At 36.6% G+C, this 27,137-nt stretch overlaps 1 protein-coding gene across 1 annotated transcript in view; it reads right to left on the bottom strand.

Annotated features, from left to right (window-relative positions):
• Positions 1 to 27,137, bottom strand: part of UNC80 (unc-80 homolog, NALCN channel complex subunit) — a 232,237-nt gene that overhangs the window by 129,818 nt on the left and 75,282 nt on the right. The window contains exons 16-22 of the mRNA XM_072617462.1: positions 25,727 to 25,875; positions 22,779 to 22,945; positions 20,638 to 20,727; positions 13,638 to 13,852; positions 13,168 to 13,274; positions 7,920 to 8,016; positions 4,302 to 4,474 (exon numbers count right to left, since the gene is read on the bottom strand). Coding sequence (XP_072473563.1) covers positions 4,302 to 4,474; positions 7,920 to 8,016; positions 13,168 to 13,274; positions 13,638 to 13,852; positions 20,638 to 20,727; positions 22,779 to 22,945; positions 25,727 to 25,875 — 998 coding nt within the window. The remainder of the gene's footprint in view (positions 1 to 4,301; positions 4,475 to 7,919; positions 8,017 to 13,167; positions 13,275 to 13,637; positions 13,853 to 20,637; positions 20,728 to 22,778; positions 22,946 to 25,726; positions 25,876 to 27,137) is intronic.

The following is a 27,137-nucleotide window of genomic DNA, read 5'->3' as shown; positions in this document are numbered from 1 at the left end:
ACCTAACTATCACTAGATTGTGATGTCTAAGTAGACTTTATTAACTCATATTCATTTTTTTAAAATATTAATTGATCTTGCTTCTATAGATTTATTTTTTTTTTAGTATTTCTAAACCTATTTGGGAATAGGTTGTTGGGAAATTGGCTAATTTTTGCAACACTTTAGTACTTTTTTTTTTAAGGTACTATATGAAATGTACACTGGAATTCTTGTTTTAACAGCTTACTACTTTAAAGTGAGTCAAATCCTGCTGTCTTCAAATGTAACAATTATATACAGTAAATGCATGATGAACATGACAGTAATCTATAATGGCACGTGTTATTCATGTAAAAAATTTTCTAATTTATTTATAAGCATGAAGTCAATTGAAACTAATTTTGAGAAGTTTTTGAGGATTCCTATATAATCTTTAGTATATGGCAAAACCAGAGACAGAAATAACTATTCTTTTCTTATTGTCTGAGCTTCATCTTAGTTTTCTAGTCTTTCTTCACCAACAAGAAATTAACCAGAAAGAAATGACTGAAATTACTATCTTTTAAAATGGAAAGACCAGGTCTCCATTAGTATTTTAAAGCAGAAAAATGAGAAATATTCTGATTCTTACTTTAATTTGCTAAGAAGTGTTGTTGTCAACTGGAGGTTATGGCACAGGATCTTTTTTATTTCTATTTTGAGGAAGTATATTTAAGTTTATGCCACCAAAATGACCCTAATTGATCCTTTATTGTCAGAACACAGTGGTGAACAGACTCTATTATGTAAAATTCAATCTTGTATGTCACCCTTGGGCAGTTACATGGATCTTTTTGACCTCCCAACTAGAATAATGTAACACATTTAATGTAGTAGGCTATAGTTTTAATGAGTACAGCATGTTAACCTACTTTAAATCACGGACAAGAAAGCCACCGACAGCAAAGAAGAGATGTGTTTCTGGCTATCTACTGACTCCATGCCTGCTGCAGGGCCCAAATTTGTGATTCCATATTTATTACTTAACTTATATTGAGTCATTCGCCTGAATGAAGCATCAGGTATCTGCCAGGCTTTCTCTTCCTCTGTCCACTCCTGGAGTAGTTGTGGTCAAAAGCAATATTGTAGTTGACAGAGATTTCTTCTAGAGAATGGGTGTTTGTGGGGATTATTTCTAAAATCACATAATTTTGCAGCCAGGTCTAGTAGAAAGGTGCTGGTATTAGAAAAAGAACATCAGAGTTCAAGCACCAGTTCTTACATTAACTAGGAGTATGAGCCTTAGCAAACCACTGTACTCTCTGAGCCTCAGTTTATGCATTTGTAAAATGAGGATAATACTCAGATTTCCTAGCAAGAAATGAAGTGGATTTTTCAACCTTAAAACATTTTTAAAATGAGCTATTACTGTTAATATTATCACTTAACTTCTTGTATAATTATTTTTGCTTTATTTTGTGTATTCATGCAAAGCTTTGGTAATAAATAAAGGCCCTTTCAAAACATCAAAGGTTTCTGAAAGGAATTACATTCAGTTCTTGTTAATTTTTTAGCATGAAAAAAAGTGTCAGGAGAGGCTGGGCTGAACCTGAAACTGGAGCTGATTATCCCTAATTTTTGTCAGTTGTCATAGCAACCATGCTAGGGGACACATTTAAAATAAATAAAAAGCTTTCCATTTGCATACATTTTGAACATAAACATTCCAGATATCTGTACATATGCTTCTGTAACTCTGTTATTTGACAGAATTTTTCTTCCTAAGGATATTGGAACTGTTTTTTTCCTAAAAAATAAAAAAAAATCATTTGGGTTATATGGCTAAGAAAGTAAAATGTCATTACTGGTTTTTTCTTAAATAAAATATTGAAAATTATTTTCTTCAACTGAAAGACTGTGTTTAAATTTTAGATTTAAAACAAATGCAAAGAATGACTTTATGTTTACTCAAGTCCAGACCTTTGGACTGAGATACAGGGAACAACTGCACAATATTAAAGCATTTTAGCAAACAAACAACACATTCTGGTATCTATGTTCCTTAGAGCCACAGGTGGATGGCTATAAGCCCACTTTGAATGGACTCTTGACATTTGTATTATATATGGACCTCCTTTGTCAACAGATGCAATAGGGCTTTGGAAGCTTTTGCCTCAGAAAAATATTGGCATAAAAACAGAGGCTCAAGCCTATGTTTACTCATATTTCAAATCTGATTGATTCAGCTTTGGATGTTGAATAGTAACTGAAGAAAAATTGAGTTAGTAATCCAGTTATAATTAGTTAAGAATTCATCAATATATTTGTATTCTGGATTAGGGATTCAGTTACTCTCTACTTCTTAACTGAATCATGTGTTAAGGCTATTTGTTATCTTCTACTATCTTAAAAGACAGATTTAACAGAGATTTACTTAAGTCAATCAGGGGATAAATAAGTGAACTAACTTTCTGCTGGGTTAAGGATACAAAATTCTCCCCTACAGGTCTTACTACATTTTATTCTCTGGGAACAATCCAATCCAGTTGGCTGACAAGGGAAAGAGAAGGACTCATAAATTCATAATCTCGGTATCTCAAGCCTGTTCCTATTCCTGCTGTAATTTTGTATCCTGGGTTTTATAATTAGGCTCTTACTTTAGTGCTTGTGACCAGGTCCCAGCCTTGGACCCCAGCTTATTTCTACCATGTCTGTGCCCTTACTTATAAAATATCCCTGAACTGATTTCAGGATTAGAACCCACCCATAGTCACCCCAACAACTAGAAAATGAGTCTTTGGCACTTGGCTTCCTCATCTGAAAAAACTTTAAGAAGAGTAGACATCAATCACTCTGAGATTTCGTAACTTTAATTTATCCTGGAAGTGGAAGGATAGACTAGATATTTCAATGACTCTTCTAATCTTATGATTCTGAATTTTTTATTCAGTATAGCATGCTTTCAAGAAAGAATGATGAAATTTTAAAATATCTTCAAAGAGATCATTTTTTCCTTTTGAAATATGGACTTCCCCAATCAGACTGTACTTCACTTCTAGGTATGACATTTTAGAAGGACTGGAGCAGAAAAGCGCAACCTTGATGATAGAAGGACTAGAAACCATGCCAAAGGAAAATCCATGGAACCAACCGATAATGTTTAGCTTAGTGAAATCTTAGGGAGAGGAACATAACTGACTTCAAATATTTAAGGACTGTTATGTGGAAGAGCCATTAAGCCTTGTTATGCTCAGCACAAGGAAACTAATGAGCAGAAGTGACAAAGAGCTCCTAAGATCAGTAAGTGGCACACTTAGCTTTGATGTACGCAGAATGAGCCATCTCTGGAGGCATGAGTTCTACTTCACTAAGAGAGTTCATGTGAAGGCTAGCCAGGCAGCCATTTACAGTGTTGTAGAGGGGGGATTCCTGAAACATTAGGGGTCTGATTAGACGACATTTGAGGCTTTTCCCAATTCTGAGATTCTGTCATTTTGTGAATGTCAATTAAACATGTTACATGCTAAGAACATCTAGCATTTAAGGTCTTTGGAGGGTGAAATTCTATTTTTGAATAAACGGAAAAACTTTTGCCTGACATAAAATTTAGCTCAATGAGGTTGTAAGTAGACTAAAACAATTGAATGAGTTATATTATAAGGGTTGGATGATTTCCAAATTATGACACAGAAACTAAGATAGTTCTAAGAACTTTTAAGTTCATTTTAATGAACACCTGAAACAGGAATTTAATCTGATGAAGTGGAAAAAAAGCATTGAATTTAGAATTAGAAGGCCTGGATTCAAATACTGGCTCTGCTACTTACAATCTGTGTGACCTGGACCTTATTTAAAACGTCTCTGATCCACACTTTCCTTACCTGTTAAATGGTAGGGGGAGATAAATTTTATGATCTCTTAGCCCTCTGACATCCCTAGAACTGATATCTATGAAGGTATAAAGTTATAATTATATTAGATGGCACTGGTTTGTTACAAAGTTTTCATATGCTTTAGTTTCAAAAATTGTCAGAAAAGTTCTCTCTTCAAGTTTTCAAATTTCATATCTAGGGTTATCATGGGATATATCAGTATTATCAGTATATCATAATTTTCCAGAATTTCAAAAGCAGAAAGCAACTATAAGAATTGAAAACTGAACTTGAATCACATGTGGAAATGTTTACCTAAACTGAAATACTTCCATTTGAAACCCATTCTGCTCACTCTTTGCTTTGCCATGAAGGGAAAGCTTTGAGTTTAGCAATTTGTGCTTATCTCAGTTATCTGTGTCTCTTGGAAAATGAGGAAAGGATTGGTTAGAATCTAAAATTACTTACCAGATCTAGGGCAGCTGCCAGGATGGAGGCATCAGGAATAGTACCTGGTTCACAGCAATTTAAGAGAAACTGAAATCTCTTCATGCCTTGTCTAATTGCTCCCAGATTCACTACATTCTTATATTTTGTCCCCTCCTGGTTGGTGGTCAGATGGTCATCAAAACTGTGGCAACCTGAAGAGGTAGACAGCATCCAGCAGGGGAAAAAATTGGAGCACAGATTTAAAAAGAGCTATGAAAATTGTTTGTTTCACTCATTCCTACTCCTATTTCCTTTCTCCCAATATAAATCAATAACTAATAAATATCTGTCAATAAATATTTGTTAAGCACCTAATTTATAGCAGGTACTGTAGTAAGTGCTGATCTAAACATATACTAATGACTGAGATTACAGATATTCAGTGAATCTGATAGCAAATAAAAATGTGTCCTCATTTTAAAATATACAAGGGAAGCTTACATCAAAATGATATAATCTGAGTCTAGAATACAGGAAAAATCCTAAAGAATCAAAATTCTAGCATGGAAATCAACCTTAGAAGAAAGGAAAGCATAGAGAAGAATTCTTAAGACCCAAAGAGAATCGATTTGATAACAAAGAAAAATGGGAGCTTTTGAAAGAGATTGATGTGACTGCACAGGAAATTCCCCAACTAACTTAGATCTTTAAAAGCCATATATGGAGGATGAAAGCAAGAGCAGATCATGGGGAGTTAATACAAAAGCATAGCACAATCCTGTTAGAAAAATGCTAGGAGTACTAAAGTTAAGCATGAGTGTTAGCTGGCCAGGAAAGTTTAAATATAATAGTAACAACAATAATAAAGTGGGGTTGTTGTTGTAGTGTGGCAAAAAAGAGGATCAAAGAGATAAGATGATTGTTTCAGGTGGGTGAGACAAAGATGAGAGATAGTACAAAGAAAGAAGGCTATTGAATTCTTATTTTTCTTTTGCTTTTCTTAAAGAAAATCTCTTTGAACTGGAAAAGGCAGAATATAAATGATTAATAGCCAGTTGATACCCAAGATAAGTAAGGATATAAAGAAATTAGAGACCATTTAGATGACTTTGATGAATTCAAGGTAAACTCCTCCTAATAGGAAGTTCTTTGAAAGATGGTGGAGAATAGAAATACTACAAGATTGGATAAGACCAGGTATTGTCTTGATTTTCAAAAAGGGAAAGAGAATGGAAGGGAAATACTGTAAGTTATTGATACTGATTTCAATTTCTAGCAAAATTCTAGAAAATATTTCTAAAAGAAAGATTACTGGAGGTCTAGTACACAGTGAACATAGGGAACCAGACTAACTTCATCAAGAACAGAACATGGAAAGAATTTGGGATTAAAACATCTTAAAAGATGATTATTAAAATTTTTACATGTAATTGGAAAATACTTAGTGAAAAAAATAAGTAAAATGTCATAAAAAAGAACAGATCATACACTGCTAACCTCATTTCTTTCCTTTCCCTTCATTTTTTTTTAAACTTGGGCTGGTGGATTGATAGGTCTAGAGAATGCTGTATAAAGGGATCAACCTCGATTTCTACAAAGATTTTAATAAAGTATCATGCTAGCCTGGTAAAAAAATATGGAGAGATGTAGACTAGATGAGAGCTCACTTATGTGACTACAGTACTGTTTGAATGCCTAGCAAAATGAATAGGCATTATTAAATCGAAGTGAACTTGGAAGCTGTTGTCCCGTGGAGTGCCTTGGACAGTGGGGAACCTGAGGCTTGAGGCCACATGTGACCTTCTACTTGGGTGAGGCCTTTTGAGTGAGTCCAGGTTTTACAGAACAAATCCTTTTATTAAAGGGATTTGTTCTGTCAAGTTTGAATTCAGTCAAAGTGCCACACTTGAGGACCTAGAGGGTCACATGCAGCTTCAAGGTCACAGGTTCCCTACCCTTTGGTTATCTCTCCGTGTGTGGTTCTGTGCTGTTTAATGTTTTTCTCAATGACTTGGATACAGGCTTAGATGGAATACACACACACACACACACACACACACACAAACTTAAAGAAGTCACAAAGTAGAGAGGATAACAACACACTGGATGACAACATAGGGATTCAAAAGAAATTGGACTGAAATTACAAATATAAAAATAGTAGGGATAAACGTAAAATTCCATACTTAGGTTTGAAAAATCAACTTCAGAGATACAAGGGAGGAGTCACTAGATAGTACTTTATCTAAAAATGACTGGGGTGTCTATAAGCTTGATTCAATTGTGATGTTAGTCATGAAGGCTATTACAATCTTATGCTATGGCATAATACCATTAGTTTAGAAAAGAAGATAAAAAATGGAAATAATCAAAGTTGAATGGGCTTTAGGAAGACAAGCATATGAATCAACTCTTGATAGAGCTCTGATTTAGACAAATTCTGTATAACAATGTGAAATAATATAAGAGATGTCATTAAACTATTCATATTCTTTCACTGAGTAATTCCACTATTGGATATACATCCCAAGGAGGTCAAAAAAACTCCCATATGTTTGAAAGTATTGCTAGTGGTTTTTTTAATTGTAGGGGGAAAAAATGAGAAATAAAGTGATTATCAATCAGCTGGGGAGTGTCTGAACAAACTATAGTATATGAATGTCATAAAATAGTATTTTGATCAAATGTCATAACATTTGCTAAAAAGTGGTTAGTACAATCTCTGGTACACAGTAGTCACTACAAAAATGCTTTTTTCTTTTTCTCTCCTGCCTTTGTTCCCTCTCCTATTGCCCTAAAAATAACACAGATTAAGCCAGCACAAGTACAAGTATACCTATATGTGTATGCATGTATAGATGCCATATGTATACACAGAGAACATTGAAGGGAATAGTCACACTGTACTCTGATGAGGCTCTATTTTGAATATTATGTTCAGTTGTGGGAACATTTTACATGAAAACTTTATAACTTGTAATAGATTCAGAGAGCAATCAGAATGGCCATAACAATACGAAGAAGAATTGAAGAATCTGGGAATGTTTAGCTCAGACAAGAAAAGACTAAAGAGATAATTTTACATTTTAATATTTGAAGGTTTGCCATGAGAAAGAAACAACAGTTATCCTCTACAGCTTTAGAGTACAAATAAAGGGGAGAATTGGTCAAAGTTCCAGAGAGGAATATTTCAGCCATATTATCAAGAAATAGACTGCACTGTGAAGTAATGAGCTTTCTAAACCTGGAATTATTCAATCAGAGACTGGATAAAAATTTGTCAGGAAAGTTTGTTAAAAATACGTATGTATGTATGTATAAGCAAAAAACCCCCACATATCTATCTATGTAAAGTTAAATCAAATGACCTTTGAGATGCATTCCAACTCTCAGATTCTATGGTATTATGATTCTAATAACAGATCAAGAAGAAAAATGGTAAAGGAAAAGAGGATAACTGATAGAAATTATATAAAGGAAATATGAAAATATTTTAAAATGACAAAAAAAGGCAAGAAGAGAGAAGAAAGAAGGAAGGCAGACAGAAAGAAAAACAGAAGGAGAAATGGGAATAGATTTTTCAATTTAACCATACTTTTTTTTTTTTTTTAGCATGATGTAGCCTAAATGAATTTCTGAGGGTTACATGTCATTTACCAAGTCGTTTGAAAAAATTTTCTTCATCCTCTCTTCCATTCTCCATCCCACTTCCTGGTCCTCCTTCAGATAGCTTCACTGCACTGGTGAACTTAACCTGAGAAAACAGAAAACTGGTCTTAAGAACAAAGCTAAATTAGATGGCAGCATGTTCTGGTGTGACTCTCATCCTTGTCTTGGAAATGGAGGATTTTTATTCATTGTTTTTTCAGCACATAAACTTATTTCAGGTTCTTCGGGATTCTTCAAGTCTGGGTTAATCATTGTATCACATGCTGATAAAGATATTGCAAAATAAATGGCATCACAGATGAAAAACAGATTGGATTTTTTGACAACGAAGCATTGAGAAAACTATTTAGTCAACAATGGTGATATTATTTTCCTAGTGTGTCATTCAAGGCAGCCTCAAAGAAAAGTTATTGGCAAAACCACAGCCACTTCATACAAGCCACTTCAAATGGATCATCAAATGCTAAAATGAGTCAAATAGAGTAAAATAATTTTCCTAGAAAGGTTCAGCATAAATTAATTTGCCAATAATGCACTATACTTATACTTAACCTTGAAATCATATCTTTTTGTTCTAAGAATTAAAGTATATTAATTTATGCTGAGCCTTTCTAGAAGAATAGTTCTCTTTTTCTATGTACTTTAAAATCCCAAGGCAGGAATAACAGCCACAAAATACATTTAAAAAATAAAGAAAATAAAAAGAGACGAGAATGGGGTATGGAAACAAATCACTTTTTGGATGCCATTTTCTTTTTGTTAAAGTTCATTAATCTCATCTTTATTTTTTCCAGAGGTGCAATTTCTTCTGTGTAGAGAGAACCAATGAGAAAACTCCATCCACCAATGCGGAGTAGTGACTGTTTAGCAGTTTATGATCTTAGAGAGTCACTGGGGATTTTGAAAGTTTGAGGGACCTCCCATGGGTTACACAGCCAGTATATCAGAGGCAAGTCTGGACCCTTTCTACTTTCCTAGTCTTTCACCTTACTACTCCCCCTCTGTAAACCAGTGACATTGGCCTTCATGTTCCTTACACAAGACACTTCATCTCCCAACTCCAGAGTAGGGATTTGAACTCAGTTCCTTTGATTCCATATCCAGTGCTCTTCCCACCTCATCATGGGCATTACAAAGGTCCAGGTCCATTAAATGGCTGGTCCATGATTAAATCAACATCAGGGTAGGATTTTTTAAGTGCAGAGCCAGTACTTGTACCTACCTGTATTTCTTTTAGCAAAATCTTCACAGAAGCACCAGAAAGAACACCACTTTTTAACAAGATACTAACGAAGGGAAATGCTAGCAAATACTTCGTGTAAGAAATAAAATCATTTTTGTATTATAAACTAGTTCTAAAAGGAACAAGCCTACATACTTTTTGAAAGACATCCTTTGTTAATAGCTATCCAACCTTTCTCTTTTCCTACCAGTTTAATGTAATTTTGGTTGTCTCATGGGATCCTTGGTGTGTTGCTTCATCTTTAGTTTCTTTACTTCCTTCAGTCAATTTCCGACCACGAAGGGTAGAGAATAAAGGTAGTTGTAACGATTGTGCAGCAAAAAGAGTATATGATTGGTGTATGTATATATGTGTGTAAGTATGACATATATTTAGAGGGATATGTTCACAGGATGATTAAACTAGCATATGACAGAGTCCCAGCAAATTCAGGTATGTCATGGATTAGAAAAGGTTAGAAAATAATGCCCCTGGTGAGGTAGAAAGATCACTAAATGTAATCAAAGGAACTGAATTCAAATCCCAATGCTGGAGTTCTGTGAGTATGATTAAACAACAAAGGGTCCAGTAACAAAAGCTGAAGAGAGGTCAGAAAGGACAAGGATTGAGAAAAGGTCATTTGATTTGGTAATTAAGAGATCACTGGTAACTTTGGAGGCAGCAGAGTCAGTTAAGTGATGAGGTTTGAAACTAGATTGCAAAGGGTTAAGAAGAGAAACGAGAGGAACGGAGGCATTATCTAGATCTCAAAAATCTGGACAAAAAATTGGAAGAGAGATATGGGACAACAGTTAAGTGGGACAGATAGTTCAATTAAGGCTTTTATGAAGCTGGTGGATACCAGGGAGTGTTTGTCGGTAGAGAAGCAACCAGTAAGCAGGAATTGATAAAAAATTAGTCACAGCAGGATGACAGAGGAAACAATATGCTGGAAAAGACTGGATGGAATGGGATCACCTGTGAGCATAAAAGGGTTAGCATTGGCAATAAAAGGGTTACGTCTTCCTGTGAGGCAGGGACAATGGAAAAGATACTCTCAAAAATGACATGAGATGAGGAGAGAAGAGAAAGTTCTTTGCAAATGTCCTCATTTTTTTTCCCTCATGAAATGTAAGTCAAGGTTTTCATTTCAGAGATCCATGTGAGGTTTTGGGAGAGATGGAAAGATCTGGAAACAATATTGTGATGAATGGGATAGTGGATCAATTAGGGAAGTGTAAAAAGCATTGCTTTGCTGTACTGAGGGCCCAACTCAAATTATATAACATGATCTAGTAATTAATCATGGTTTTGCAATTTTTCTCCAGCTTCATTCAGCAGCATGGAATGAAGGGAAATCTATGTGGTAGTAATCCGAGACGGAAGGTGGTAGGGCAAGATTGGCAAAAGGATGAGGGGGGAAGGGACTTAAGAGAAGAAGACAGTATGCAGCTGAACTAGTGCACCAAGGAGTCAAAAAAAGGAAAGGAAGGAGAGTGTAGTCAGTGCAGGCGTAATGGCCTGGGAAAGGACTTATGGATGGAGGGATTAGAGGTCAAAGATAACTCAAAGAACTAGGTTTGAGGTCGCAAGGCAGAGGGGAGGTGAAATGACAACAGGATGTTAAAAGATAAAGGAATTTCAAGTCATGAACATGAAGTAGAAAGTGGGAGTGAAAGCAAAATCAAGGGTGTGATTACTTCTATATGTAGCTGTGCTCGGAGTACTCTAGTATGAGGGCAAGAGTTGGGAAGGAGAGAAAGAAAGTAATCCAGACACTGAAATCAATGAGCAAAGACAGAATGTCTTAGAGGTCAGTAGATGACATTTCTCAGTCTTCACTGGGTGGTAGATATGGATTAAGTGAACCCTAAAGGAAAAGAGATTACTAGGTGAGAGCATTAGAGAGCCTGGAAGTGGCAATGGGGAGCAAAAAGTATTCCAGCTCTCCTACCTGATGAAGGTAGAGGAATACGAGTGGCAGTGTAGTCAGTGCTGGAAAGGCTGGCTAGGGAAGCTGTGTCATCATGAGAGGGGCAGGTTTCAGTGATTACAAGATTACATGAAAGAAGATGCTTTAATATGAAAGGTAGTTTGTTATCTATGGATGTCCAGAGAACACAGTGGAAAGGAGGTGTAGCATTAGAGTGTGGCATTGGGCAGTGGGTGGGTAGGGATGTGGTTGGGTTGAGGGGGATAGGAATAGAGGGCAGGCAATGGGGGGGAAAGAGAACAAAAATTAGATAATGTTGGGGGTTTTCTGAACTGCTGGAATGCGGTGGATATGACAGGGTATAAGATCTGTTAATTTGTTAATCCTTCAGGAGTGAATTCAGACAGGGTATCCACATCCTCGGCCTCAGGGCAGAGAATTTTCAGGACATTAGATAGCAGTGTGTAGTTGGAAAGTTAGAAGGGGAGAAGTAGAGGAAGTTACTGGGCCTGCATGGGTGACTAGGAAGAGCAATGGAATGTCTTTCCTTCTTTCTAGGCAGGCATAGGCAGGGGTGTTGTGAAGGAGGTGAGATGAGCAAACGATAAAGTCTCTGCTTCTCTTCTAACAACAAACTATCTCCAAGGCCAAAGCCTGAGTGGTCAGCATGACTATGTGGTTTCTGTATATGCTAAGTGCATATGGGAAATAACTCATATTCAGGAGGTAACATCCTTCTCTATGTGCCAAGTGATGTTTTTCCCTGCTTTAGCTCATAACAATGGATCAAATAGAGCTTTTTACTGATTTTTATTCTAAATTGTAAATAGTGTGGTTTTGTTCCACAGCACCAAGATTGCCAGAAACTAGAAGTTCCCAAACTTATTTGGCCTACTACCCCCCCTTTAAAAAAAATTACTCAGTACCCCCTTGGAAATCTATTTTCTTTAACAGTTTTTTTGTGTCATTTAAAAAAATATATATATGTATATATATTTTTAAATGATGCATTTTAAATTTAATAATTTATTATAAATTTGTGAGTTTTTTCCCACATTGAAATTTTGATGATGCAATATTATGTCATATTGTGTAACCATATAGTATCATATTGTAACTATATAGTATCATATTGTAAACAAGTCATAACATGCACATATTCCTGCTGATAACATGCTGGACTTCCCAACATGCTCTCCTGCCAACACTTGTTTATTAAGACCTGTCAGAGGACTTGACTACTGAATGGTTATAACCTGCATTTTGTGTGTTTATTTGGAAAATAATATAATCACTACAACTTTAACTGTTACAAGACAGATAAAACATGTACAAATATTTTTCAATATTCTGTTCTTTCCTTATGCTTCCACCGCCCCCTTATTCAATGCCCCTCAAGTGCACCTGAAGCTACTACTCCACCCCACTGTTCCAGTACCCCCACAGGGGGAGGTATTGTCCACTTTGGGAACCACTGCAAAACTATTTATCTTCAACATTAAAAACCTAATTATGATTACAGACAGAGCTGGAAGGCACCTTGAGGCTATAACATCCAAGCCTCTCTTTTTACAGAGTAGAAAACTGAGGTTGGCCAGAGTTCAGTGACTTATTTCAGGTCACACAGCTAGTAAATATCTGAGACAGGATTTGAGCTAACATCTTCTTGATTCTAAACCCAGATCTCCATCTACTGTGCCAACTAGCTGCCTCTAAAATGTGTGCATACAGATGACTACTCCTCATCCATTGTCCCTTTGTATTGTTTTTCTTTGATCTTTTCCAAATTTGTTCACTTTAAAGGCCTCTTTAATTATACCTCAGTGGACTCCTGTGGTGAATAGAGGGCTGGAATTGAAGTCAGGCAGACCCAGGTTCAAATTGCACTTTTCACACTCACTAGTTGTGTGACTAGTTATGTTAACCTCTCTGTCTCAGTTTCCTCATGTATAAAAAGAGGAAATTGTATTTGATTACCTTTAAGGTCCTTTCTAGTTCTAAATCTATCATCCTATGATATTCCCAGCATTGCAAGTTTTATTAGCTAATCTAACTTTCCCAACAGGAGATGGTTAGTTTACCTTTGAGCTTTGCCTGATGAAAGACAGACGGTCTACTGAGCTAATGTCCAAGAGATCTTCCACACCATCCGCTAGGCCCGAGAGCGATGATCTCTTTAGCCAGTTTCCTATTTAATGGACAAAAGTCTATTAACACAGCTCAGTATTCTCTCCAGTCTCAATCAAGCAAGAATCCCAGGATATGTCCTTGAAATAGGTGCCATGATATGATGGAATATGACTGAGGGGAAATTCTTCAATCTATATGCCTTCGATGAAAATACGTAAGATTGGGTCTTAAATAATATGGTCATACCCATTGCCTAGAACACTACCTGGGACATAGATGCTTGATGAATACTTTTTGATTGACAGGATGAATTAGTAATATTCTTCCATTCCACTGGGTGGAATTTCTGCTCCCTTTCATACTGCAAGCACGTTTAAGTACAAAATAATTGATAAAGAAACAAATAAATAGATCGACCTACTTTTACCTATGGGGAGTTTAAGTTTCTTTCGGAGTGAAATCCTCCGGGACCGTGAGCGTGACCGCCTATCAGTGGTTGTTCCTGAGTGAGCAGTGGTACACTCTGATGTGTCCTGTTCTGACTGGCTGCTGGTGTCACTCGCCGCACTCTGAGATTTGAACATCTTGCGCCAGAAATCTTTGCGTCCTAGGTTTGCCCCTTGCATCTGTTCATCGCTGTGAGCAAGCAAAGTCTAAGTTTAATAGCAGCAGGACTCACTTTCTACACTTATCACAAAATTACCTTCCTTTTAATCTTTTCCCCAAACTTGTCAATGTACATTATCTCATATATAATTTTATATAACTGTATTATTATTGACAAGGGAAGCACTACAGTGTGGGGAAAAGTGAAGGCCTTAGAACCAGAGACCTTAGAAATTTTGTATAACTCAGAGACACAGAAAAGTGACTTGCTAAGTATCATACAGCTGGTTAGAGTTTGAGGTGGGATTTGAGCTAAGGTCTTCCTGACTCCAAGTCTAGCATCCTTTCTACTACAACATATTGCCTCTCCCAAAAGGCTTGATCTGTTATTGACTTAGGGGTTGCTTGAGTCAGCTTGAACTGGTTCCTGGGAGATGATTATTAAATATCCAGGATGAGCATTTATACCTCAGAAATTGGCAAATGCTACAAATCAGGATTTTGGTTGTTGTGTTGTTGATGATGGTCTAGACTTAAGGAAGTGATGGATAAAAACATATGCAAATTAAACTTAGAAGTATACATACTATTTCACACCATCTCCCCCTTGAGACCTGGTTGTTAAATATTAACAAGTACAACACTATTGATTCCTCCCAAAGACATATTACTACTTTGTCAGATAGATGTAGTGTCATCTTTTATTTGCTCTTACTCTAAAAAATATGCAAGTACCTCATTTGACAAGTGTTTTAGTGTCTGTAAGTAACAATAGCAGAGACTATTCATTTTAAAACCAGTAACTATGTAATTCTCTCTCTTGTAACAGTTATTACCAAGCTTAGGGACTGAAACCTCCAACTACCTAGAAATGAAATCTGAGACACTAAAGTTAGGTTTTGGAAATTAACATGAACCAGAAACAAGTGACACATAATCCATGTTTATGGGATTTTAAACAATAATTTTAAATTTGCTTGGAGACCTTGGAGACAGATTTGGAATCTTTCCTAGGTACTGTGCAAGATACTCATTTTTTCATGTAGTTTTTACGGAGAAATATATACAGAATCCACTTCATCTCCTCAAAGCTTACCAGTGATTCAGGACCTTTGAATTTTTATTTGTTAACCTGATGTTTTATTTTTCTATTCTAAAATGAACCTATGCTGGTTTGCTAGAAGTGAATTACTCTGTAGGGTCACATAAAATATTCATGTTTCATGCAGCTTCTCACCTACAGAGAATTCATGACATTCTGGTCAGGGTATGAGCAAGCTCTCTGAAGGGGAAAAAAGGATCCAGTGGTGCCATTTATCAACTTCTCCTGAGATGGTGGTACATTAGCTTTGTCTGATGGGTTTATATCAATAACGAGTTCCAGAGAAATGAGAACTTACAAATCATTATTAATTACTCAGTCAATGGGACCTTAATAGAAAAAAAAAGATTAAAAAGAACAAAGGGAAAGGAAAAATAAGATATTTTTTTAAAAATAGGTTTGTGCAGAGCTGTAAATAATGTGGGTTACTGAGGCTTTGTCTTACACTGTCAGGAGAGATCTAAGGGACATGCATGGGGTCAGTTATGAATTTAAGGCACAGTTCAAGGAAGAAGCAAAGACTTGCTGAGCAGCCCCTTTGTCTCATGTTGTTGCCATGGTTGGAGGAAGTCTGCTGTGTCCTGGCTGCCAGTCTCCCACCCCCAGGTCCCATCATTATCATGGTACTCCCACAGGGGGACTTTCCTTTACCATCACACTAGTGCTACTGCACCCAAATGGGATGGAATGTTCACACATTTTCTAACTTGGATAACTGTGTCACGTCAGCACATAACAGCCTTGGGGTATCTGATACGCACTTTATATTTTGGGAGAGGAAATTTCAAAGGTTTCCAAGGAAAACTAGCTGATATTACGTGGATGAAATTCTTGGGAAGAATTAGCTGTAAAGAATGAAATTATGAAAACTCAAAGAGAAACATTTATTCTGCTTGAACCGGATCAGAAGGCAAAATGTTTAGGAGGTATAAAGAAGCTTGCTATTAGGAAAAATTCCCTAACAATATTTGTTGTTGTTTCTCTTTGTCATTTCAGGGCTGCGTGACTCTCTGTGACCCCATTTGGGGTCTTCTTGGCAAAGATACCGGAGTGTTGCCATGTCCTTCTCTGACTCCTTCTACAGAGGAGGAACTGAGGCAGAGTAAAGTAACTTGCCCAGGGTCATACAGCTAGGAAGTGTCTTAAGCCTGATTTGAATTCAGGTCCCCATTCCATCACCATGCCTCCTACCTGCCTTCCCCTAACAACTAGAGCTACACAAAAGTGGAATGAACTGCTAAGTGGAGGGAGAGAGGGGAGGACGAGCTACAGCTTTTTCACTGCTAAATTTCACCCCCACCCTTACTTGACATATTAATTGAACACTGGGAAATGCTCATTCATGTAAGGATCTGACTAAATGGTCTCTGATATCTGTTCTATCTCTGAATTTCTATGAGTCTGAGTACAACTCCTTTTCTTGGATTTGCCTGGGACCCTCTTTGTTATTTTATGCCTTAGTTTCGCTTTCTGCAAAAGGAAGGCTATAATAACTGCTCTGTTTCGAGTAAAAATAGCTGCTGATTTAGGGCATTGCTGAAATACATGATGATGACTATAAAATATGATTACAAATCAAGAGAGGTGCATGTTTATAGGATACGATATCAGAGCCACCTGCAGGTAAATAACAAATAGGTTTTCCAGTATAGTCTGAAAGGATTATTAATGAGTTTTTCATAGCACTGCTTCTATTTTTTAAGCACTTACCACATCTGTCACAACATAGGAACACTGATTTGATATCTTTAAGCTTTGCCACTGTGAGAAGTAGAGAAACTGTTGAAGGGGCATTGGGCATGGGGCTCAACTGGAAAAGGATCAGAATTCAAGAGACGCTATGTTTATTTAAAAGCAGAATAATGTAGTACTTTTATTCCACTGGCTACTAGTACTTCATCATTCAACAGATTCATTCATTCAGTACTTCTTTGAGTCTTTATTCCCTTTAAGTACACAGAATTTCTGGTAGTCACTGAAGGCAGTACAAAAGAAGCATAACCCTTATCTTCAGGGGGTTGAAGGAAAGTGTTGTTTTCCCAGTTTGAAGAAGGGACTGAAATATTAAGTGATGTAGAAGCTTTGAGGCACTGGGCGCATCCAAGAATTTTTAATCTCCAAAGAGATGAGAGGAGGAAGGATGGATCAGTGATCAGCTAAAGGCAAGGAAGAGTGTTGCTTCTCCAAATTGAAAACAGTGATGAGTGGTTGGGCTCTCATTGATTGGACGATAGGTCCCTCCCCAAGCACCACTTAATGGTTACTTTTTGGACTCTCCTGTAGAGTGAATGTAAATACTAATTGTTTCTGTTTTGGTCAGCAACTCTGAGGGTCTTCCCCTACATGTTTTTGTTTTGTTTTGTTTGGCTTTTTGAACAGGCCTATTCACTGAATGGGTGTTGCCTCACTCAAAGTGAGACCTCTGAAAGACCTTAGCTTAAAAAGACCAAGGCTTCTCATTGCATCCTCGGCCATCTCCAGTCATCCTGGTCTATATCTGGCCACTGGATCCAGATGACTCTGGAGGAGAAAGTGAGGCCTGGTGACTTTGCACAAATCTCCCTCATTTATATCAGTCAACTGCAAGTCATGTCATCATGTTTCTGATGTCATGGTCCTATTCAGTAACAAAGAGCAAAACCACAATCATGAGTGGTTGAAGCCCTGTCTAGTTTATTCACCCACTTAGGAGCAATCCTACCACATAGAATTCGCTGCTTGTCTGGATGTAGCTATTTGTTGTGCTGTGGGAAATGGTGAAGTTAAACCCTCTTCACTCTTTCTCCTCTATATCTCTGATGCCTATTCAACTAGCATTTCTATCCTTTGGGGTCTCTGACTCTATTCGGACCTTGCTTATTTGCTCTCTGTTTTTATATGAGGAATTTTGTCTCCGGATAAGGATAAGTTGATTTTTCTTGAGTACTGAGTTGTATCAAGAAGCATTTATAAAGCACTTAGTGTGTGCCAAGTACTGTGCTAAGCATTGGGAATAAAAGTATAGGCAGAAAGGAAAATAGTCCCTATCCCCCCAAAATCTAGAAAGACAATACATAAAAGGGGACTGAGAAGTGTGTAGATGGGGTCAAGGTACCCAGCATGGGGAGAAGGTAGAGAAGTTCTGTGAAGATGACTCAGTAATGCAGCTTGGAGAAGCACCAAGACATAGCTGGCCTGAGTCTCCTTCTTAATATGGAGATTCTGGGAGGGATCAGTCAACCAGAGGAAGAAGTCACAGGGCCCAGAGTGCTCCAGTGCTTCCAACATGAGAAATAGTTCAGTGGTGAGGTGAGCTTCCAAGGGAAAGAGTCCTATGGGCATGAGTGAGGGCTTTCCAAAAAGAAGAGGAACACATCAACAAGAGAAGGTAAAAAGAGAACCTCAGGTCAAATGCTTTAGATTTAAGAGATTTAATACTATATTAAGCTTTGTTACTGGACAAAAAGGGATTTCCAATGTGTAAGAAACAACTCTTACCACCTAGTTTGTAATGTAGTTGGGGATATCGTATAGACTTAAGTAGGAAGTATAAGCGAGCCTAGTCATTTTTCATCTCAATAAGTGATTTCATGCTATGATATGAAGTCATATTATAAAAATAATCATTGTTAATAATTGGTAGGCTATTGAGAGGTATACATGATGTAGTGAAGATCTGTGAAATTGGTACTTGGCCTGCAAAAGTCCCAAGTATGGTCTGACAAAACAGATTAAAATGTAATTGGGAAACTCAACAAAATACATAAAAATGCAATAAACATAGATAATGCTAATTTGTGGTTTTTTAAGACAATATGCAACCCATAGGGATCCATTTCTATTTGACACCACTAGTCAAGAGGATAAAAAAAGCTGGTCTTGGAATCAGGAAAGTCTGGTTGCAAGTCTGAACTCAGCTACATACTAACTCCATGATCCTGAGCAAATCACTTAACCTTACAGTGCCCCAAAGAACTCTATCGGGCTGAAAGTTGCAGAGAAGATGCCTGTCTGTATTGTTAGAGGAAATTCCTTCTTCAGTCATAAACTTCCCCTATCATATCGGAGAGGTAATTTCTTCCTTGTTGCTCTAATTGTTTATGTCACCATTTATGTCCAAGTCATGTCCATTTGGAGAATATCATTTGGGAATATGGTGGGAGATGTTGGTCTATATGTAGTTTCTGCCTAACTACTTCCCACTTTTCTTAGCACTTTTTGTTAATAGTGACTTCTCACCCCAGAGGTCTTTGGGTATATCAAACTCTAGGCTTCCCACACTGGTGAAATTACAAGTTAAAAAAAATGACCGACAGCTTTGTAACATTTCAGTTTAAAGTGTTCACCTGCAGTCCTTCATTTATTTGATGTATGATAAGAAGTGCTATGAGAATTCAGAGAAAGGGAAGGGAAACAGGTAAGTGGGGAAAAAAAATCTTTGCAATGAATTTCCCTGAGAAAGTTATATATATACATATACATGTATATGTATATATATATGTTTATATATGAGACTGATTTAAATTTATAAGAATAAGATACATTTCCCAACTGATAAATGATCAAAGGATATGATCATACAGTTTTTGAAGAAATGAATCCAAATTATTGATAGCCATAAGAAAAAAATGCTCCATGTTTCTAATAATTAGAGAAATACAAATTAAAGCAACTCTGAGTTTCTACCTCACACTCACTAGATTGTCAAAGTTGAAGAAAAAGGGAAATGACTCATTAATGCGCTGCTGGTGGAGCTATGAGTTGGTACATTAATTCTGGAAACTATGCCCATAAATTTACCAAACTATGCACATTCTTTGCCCAAACAATGCTACTATGAGACATAATCTAAAAAAAATCAAAGAAAGGCAAAAGTCTTATACATACAACCATGTTTATAACAGCACTTTTTGTGGTGACAAATAATTGGATACTAAGGAGATGCCAATTAATTTGGGTGAATGGCTGAACATGAATATAATCGAATATTATTGTACAGTAAGAAATTATGAAAGGGGCAGTTTCAGAATAGCCTGAAAAGACTTGTATGAGTTGTTTCAATGTTGGAGAAAAATTTATTCAGTAGCAATAACAATATAAAGATACATAACTTGGAAAGACTTAGGAATTCTAATCAATATTAGGAACCTTTTCGGAGGCCAGCCTGCTGCCCATCTCCTCACCAAGGTGTGATGGACCCATGGTAATGAATGAGACTTTTTTTTTTGATAGAGATAATGTAGAAATTTATTTGCATGACTATGCAAATTATTACAAGTGTTGGAGAGAAAAATAGGTTTTTAAAATGAAATAATTAAATAATAAAAAAGGCAAAAAAGAAATAAGATCGGACAGTCAGGTATATGATTGAGAGGCTTTTCTGATCACCATGTTGAAGGGTTTGATTTTTATCTTATTGGCAATACGAAGCAACTGGAAACTTTTGAGCACAAGAGTAGCACTGGAATCAAAGTGGGATCTTCAGAAAATTAACTTGTTCACGGCCTGTAAAATGGACTACAGGGAGAACATAATACAATATAGGCAAAAGTCAAGAGACTCTTAAAGTGGTCTAAGGCTGAGCCTGGAGTGGAGGTGGAAGAATCAGAAAGAAACAAATGAATGTGAGTCATGTCGGTGGACAATTCAATAATTCTATAGCAGAATTTTTCCTTCACTGATGAGTCATTAACTATTGGGATATATCTCTGGGACCAAGTCTTCTGATACTTACTGCTCTGGAGTTTGCAATGGACGACCAGACATGTAGCTGCGACACTCATCAGGTGCCGACACCTGGCCTTTCTCAAGTCCAGCTTCTGACCTGAGGGAAGAGTTCATTCCATCAATTAAAATGTGCTAATTTTCACTCAATGAAGTAGGCAGTCATTTTGCAAAAACATGCCTGATATTGCTAAAACACACACATAAACACACACACACACACACGTACACACATGTGACAATACTAAAACAATCACTAATCTTCTTGAAAACGCCATCACTTAATAATGTGTACTTGATATTAAGATATAACAAATGCAAATATAGCTCTTGGTTGCCCCTTTTAAATGTAGGAAAGAAAATTTAAAAAATAAAATAAAATAAAAATCATTATTTTATTGATAATAAGGAATTCCTGGATGAGGAAGCTCCCTCTGCCTATGCATATTAACATCTTCTCTCCAACTTTAAGTCTTCAAAGAATTTCCTAGAGCATTAAGAGGTTATGGGATTTGCCCAGGGTCAAATAGAGTGTGTTGGTGGGATCTTGAAACTGGCTTTTCCTAGCTCCATGTCCAGCTCTCTATTTACTACACAATCCAACCTCTGGCATTCTGGGAGAGACACAGGAATTGTGATTTCACTAGTATATAGAAATCTTATATGAAGAAACTGTGACTCATAATCTAAGAGAATTATCTACAGCAGAGATGACAAACATATGGCCCATATGGCCCGTAACGCTGCCAAGGCCCGAATCAGACTAAAATGGAGTTGGGAAACATTTAACAAAAATAACTAAGAATATAACAAAATGAAGATAATAATACATTTTAAAACTAAGTCAACATGCAGCCCACGGGGATCCATATGTATAAATTAGTAGTCCCCAGGTCTTTTTGAGTTTAACACCACTGGTCTAGAGCACTAAGACATTACTGACTTGCCTAGGAAAACACAGTATGAGGTAATATTTGAACCCAGGGTCTCCTAATTCAAGGGCTAGCTCTCTATCCATTAAGTTATATTCCCGTTGGCATTAAAACAATACATTCTCCAAACAAAATTAATCACTCATATAGAATAAAGAACCTCAAATTTAGGTATTTCCAGATTATTGAAAGGAAGAAAAACTGAATAACTGAAAAACTAATTCTGGTTCTAGAAATTATATAACTAAATATACTTCTCTTCTATTGCTACAGAGGCTGAGGACTATTTTGGTTGCATATGGTATACATAATATGGCTTTTGATATTTTGGACAAACTGTTTTTCTTTTCCTCGAGAAAGGGTTTAATTGAGGTTTAATTGAGATGTGATAGTATGTGCTATTGATAGTATGTCCAGAAATGATTGTGATGTGAAGACAAAAGACATGAAAAACATTGAGATGTTTCTCTTTATATCTACTAGAGCATAGAATATTTCACACAACATGCATCCAAGTTTGATATTTCTAATAGAAAAAATAACGTAAGAACTTGCCTTTATTTATCAATCATATTCTGCTGCTTTACTTCAATTGTGTCTAAAAAGGCAGCTATGACACAGTGGAGAACTAGCCTCTGAGACAAAAAGATCTGGGGCCAAGTCCTAGTTTTGACACATACTGCTCATGTGACCCTGGACAAAGCACTTAACTTCTCAGTGCTCTAGTCAAGTAAGGCGAGAAGTTTCAGACATGGTGCTACCCTTCACTGATGGAGGGAGTTTCATCCCCTAGAAGCTCCCTATATCAATAGATCCACAGATCTAATCCCTCTCTTATTACAGAGAGGGGAAACTGGTACATCTTTCACTGATTATTATTGCTCAATCAAAATGACAAATATCAGGAAATATCTAATAAAATGCATAAAATTTTGCTTCATTCGCTAATTTCTTTATTAGTTTCAACCACAAGTATAGAGCACTTGATGAAAATCGTGTGTCTTTCTAAGGGGAGAACAGATAATCTGAAGAGTTCTGATTGTTTTCCTGAGCCTAATATCTACCAAAGACACTGGCATTGTTAGTAAGAGAATCGTCTACCACTCCTCTGCTTAAGAACCATCAGGGTCTGAGCATAAAATACAAAAAACCAAAATGCTATATTGTCATAAGATTGATAGAAACACTCAAAGAGTTCCCTTCCCATAGACGGACATACCTTTTGCTTCCTGAGGGTTTTGAGTCCTGCTCTGCGTCCTCTGATCTTTTTCCTGGGGCTAACTTCTCTGCACTGTCTAGCAAGGCACTCAGGGCAACTCTCCTGAAAACATTTCCATGAGCTTCTTTGATGAATTGAACCAGCTGCCGGATGTCACAATAGAGCCCCTATGTAATGACAAGCATGAGGTAGAGCAGCAAAAAGAGGAAGCTTTATCAACAGATAGTTTTCTCTTGGATCCTGAAAAAGAAGGCTTAGAATAATGCTGAAATTAATTAAATGGGTGATTTACCACTGGGCTAATGCACACAGAAATCTTTCAAGTGAAAACTTGAGGAACAATTTCATCCTCCATCTCTATAGGTGTTAAAGTTAAGTGCCTCTAGGCCTATACTTGAAAGATCAAAGAAATCTGAAAAGGACCCATATGTGTGAAAATATTTATAATAGTTCTTTTTGTGGTAGCAAAGAACTAGAAATTAAAGGACTGCCCATAAACTGGAAACGGTTGAACAAAATTTGAAGTTTGCACGTATTTATATGTACATTTATACACACATGCATACACATGTACAACATATATGTGCATATATTGTATATGTAATGGAAAGCCATTGTGCTATAAGAAATGATGAAAGAGACAGTTTAGAAAAATCTGAGGAGACTAGTATGAACCAATAAATCCTGAAAAGAGCAGAACTAGAAGAAAAATGTATGTAACAACAAAATTGCAAAGACAAATTTTGAAATACAACATTGATCAACACAATGACCAACCACAATTCTGGAGGACTGATGATATGGCTTGCTACACACCTCCTTTCAGATAAGTGACAGACTCTGGGCAAAAAATGAAAAAAATATATACTTTGAATAAGTAGGAATAGTCTTTTTCTTACCTATGCATACTTATTACAACTTTTTTTCCCACAGTGGGAAGGTGAGTGGTTGGGAGAAATAAAAGATTTTTGGTAATTGAAAAAAAATAAAATTAACTTAAAAATAAAGTCAATTGTAGTACTTTAGACTTCAAGAAGATCATCAGATACAATATGATACTATAATACTATAGCCCCAGCTCTCTAATTCCTAGGTTTGTACCAACAGTTCTTAAACTATGATCATGGGAGAAAGTAGATGGGGGCTACTCCTTTGGGGTTTTGGTGCCACTCTTTGCCCTTTGTCCAAAAGCATTTTTTAAAATTATCTCTGCCTCAGCTAAAATTGGCATAATTCTCCTAGAGAGGTCTTCTGCAACAAGTCTGATCATTTCAAAGACAATGTGATACAATGGATGAGTTCAGGGATACATGCCACTCATAGCTCCCATATAAAAATCTATTCATTTTTAGTCCAACCTACTATCTAAATAGGTAGATTTGTTCTGTATGCATCTAAAGAATTATTTTAGTCAGTCAAAGCCCAATTGATGTGTTAACACACTTTGAAATATGTATATTTGTGATGAAATTGTCTTACTTGTAATCAGAGGTGGGGATGGGTCTAGAGGGGGGGCTAAGCAAATCCTATGAAACAGTCACTGAGAATCTTGCTTTGATGATTTTCCAAGTCAGGAAAAATGCTTTCACTTGGTCCTACTTTGTTTATTTTCTTTTCAAATCTGAATCTTTAGAGTTCTAAATGATTTTCTGAATTTGGGCAGAAATGGTGCTACGTTTCCCCATAGACTCACTTATATGCTAATGGGCAGAACTGTGCATATGAGGTTGTCACGTATATAACTGGTTAGAATGCAGCCTGGATCTGCAGGCACCTATTTCAGTCAGCTTTGGTTGCACTATCCTAAGCCACAATTTCATCTGAAGAAATGATCACTTCTTGAAGGCCATCCCAGTTTAAGGCCAAAAAGGGAGTTTAATTAACCCAGTCATGCTATTAGGAATAGTAGACTGCAGATAATAGCTTTCAACTAACATACAATGACAATCATCCTATAGCATATTTGCTTTAATTACAAAACCAAAAAGGATTTGGAATAGTGTTCATAAAATTGTTAGGATTTTGTTGTAACCCACAGCTTCTTTACTATTTTTTTAATTCTTTTTGTTACTATTAATGCAAAATACCAAAAAACATGAACATTTCTTGGTTCAAAGAGAAAAAGAGGATAGCATACAAAACTGTAAATCTTCATTATGTATGGCTTGTTTGATTAAATATATTTAAAATTTAACATGTTAATTCCAATAATTCCCTACTTGTTTGTGACCCCTTCTGAACTTCTTTCTGCTCTCTTCTATATATTTTTAAATGATTAATTAACATTCTTTTCTTTCTTTCTTTTATCTGTTTTGTTATCACCATGCTCTCTGCAAAACTCTCCTGTATAGCAAATAAATATAATCAAGCAAAATGAATTCACATACTTGTCTTGTCTCAAATAGGTCATTTTGCACCTCTATCTACTAAGAGGGCATTCTGTTCTCCAAAATCTTCCTAAAATTATCAGTTTTGCAATTATAGGGTTTGAGGCAGCCTCATATATACTATTCCATTTCAGTTTCCTGGTTACTTGTAAATTCATTTTCAGGGTGGTGTTCACTCAAAACTTCCCACACTCAAGCCAGGGCTGAGCTTAACAATTTTGAGTAAATCCACCCCTACTTTAGAAATCTTTTTTAAAGGAGCTCAAACTCCATTGCAAACATCTCACAAATGATCAGAGAATCTTCATAAGATGAGTGGTTAATAAATCCTCTTTCTCATCTCAGCAATTCTTCAGTCAGGAAAGTGGAATAGAGGGTAAATGTGCTCTTAAGGTTCCCCAGTGAATCCCTGACTGCTGGTGCTGAAAGAACAGCGACAAAATAGAAGACTTCTCTCCCTTTCCCCCAAACCTCCCTCTGTCCTTTCTCTTCTTTGTTGTTCTGGTTTTAAGCCTTCTCATGTGTCTGAGAGGGCATACCCTTCTGCAGAGAGATCCTCACCAGGTTTTCAGGGCTGTGTAGTTCATGTGTAGTAGACGCGCAGCGGGTGATGAGAGATTTAAACATAGCACTGACAATAATACCTTCCACATTCTGGGCTGTGGATTTGTTGTCCACTGTGGTGAAGTTATTCCCAAACCCAGCCTTATCTGGAAAGCAAAGGTACAATTTAAAGGCAATTTGCCCAGTGGAACAATGGGATCTTTTGAAAAATTCACTAGCAAAAGGAGACACATAATGAAACAAAAGTCATAATAATACCCTGCAGACTTTGAAACAAATAAACAGCACTCCCTTTACAGCCTCTTCTCTTTGATAACTATTTTATCTTGTTTATAGAATCTTTTGATAGCATCTAAAGTTGAAAATGGAAAGAATGCCAGGTCAGTCAGAGAATCTGGGTTCAAATATGAACTTTGTAGTGTACTAGCTGTGTGAACTAGAAGAAGGCTCTGGGCTTCTGTTTCCTCATTTGTGAAATGAAGGGGTTGAATTAGATGATCTCTAAGGTTTCCTTCTGCTCTAAAGAGGTGATCCTATAATCCTAATTTTTTTGGGGAAAAAGACTTTCAGATGTAGAATTATTTTTAACAATAATCTCTTCTTTTTAGTTCAACAACATTTTCAGTGAGGGAGTGCTAAGCTCCTTACCTAAATTACTGTTGAAGGAGTAGGAAGAAAATGCTGAGAGGAAGTGTGAAATGAGGCTAGAAAGCAAAAGAGCAAGAGAATTCTGACACAGAAATCAATATAATCCAAAAAAAAAGTATTAGGCACCAACTAAGCAAAAGGCAAACTATGCACAAGGCAGAAGCATGGGACAGTGGATAGTGTGTGATTATGTTCAGATCTTACCTCTAACAATCAATAGTGATGTGACTATGAGAAACTCATGTTTTCTTAGCCTCAAACAACTTTTCAAGGCAGGAAGTTAGAGGCTAAGCTATCAGCAGTTAATGGTGACATTTTTCACACTGGGAGTTCTACACCTAGGAAGTCACAGGTCTCTGATGTGAGTGCATTCACAAGGGACTGTCACATGCTGGGGACACAAAGCATGTAACTTTAGAGAAGAGAGAGATGACTTTTAGCTGAGGAAAGGGGAACATGTTGGTGAAGAAGGTGATGCATGACCTGGCCCTTTAAATAAAAGGAATTGAAGGTAAGAAGGAATTAAAAGATAAAAGGATTAAAGGTAAGGAAGGAGTCTAATACAGGATAAATGGAAGATAAGGGAGAATAAAGCTAATTTGACTAGACAACAGGGTATATGAAAGGAAGTAAGGTATAATAAGGCTGTAAAATAATACAAAATGAAACTAGATAGGTTGGAACCAGGCTATAAAGAATTTTAAAAGCCAAGAAGGTGCTTGTTTCTAACACTCATGATAATAAGGAACCACTGGAGTGT

This window comes from Notamacropus eugenii, chromosome 6, assembly GCF_028372415.1.
Source record: "Notamacropus eugenii isolate mMacEug1 chromosome 6, mMacEug1.pri_v2, whole genome shotgun sequence".
NCBI classification, from domain to species: domain Eukaryota; kingdom Metazoa; phylum Chordata; class Mammalia; order Diprotodontia; family Macropodidae; genus Notamacropus; species Notamacropus eugenii.
This window is presented reverse-complemented; position numbering and strand designations above follow the sequence as displayed.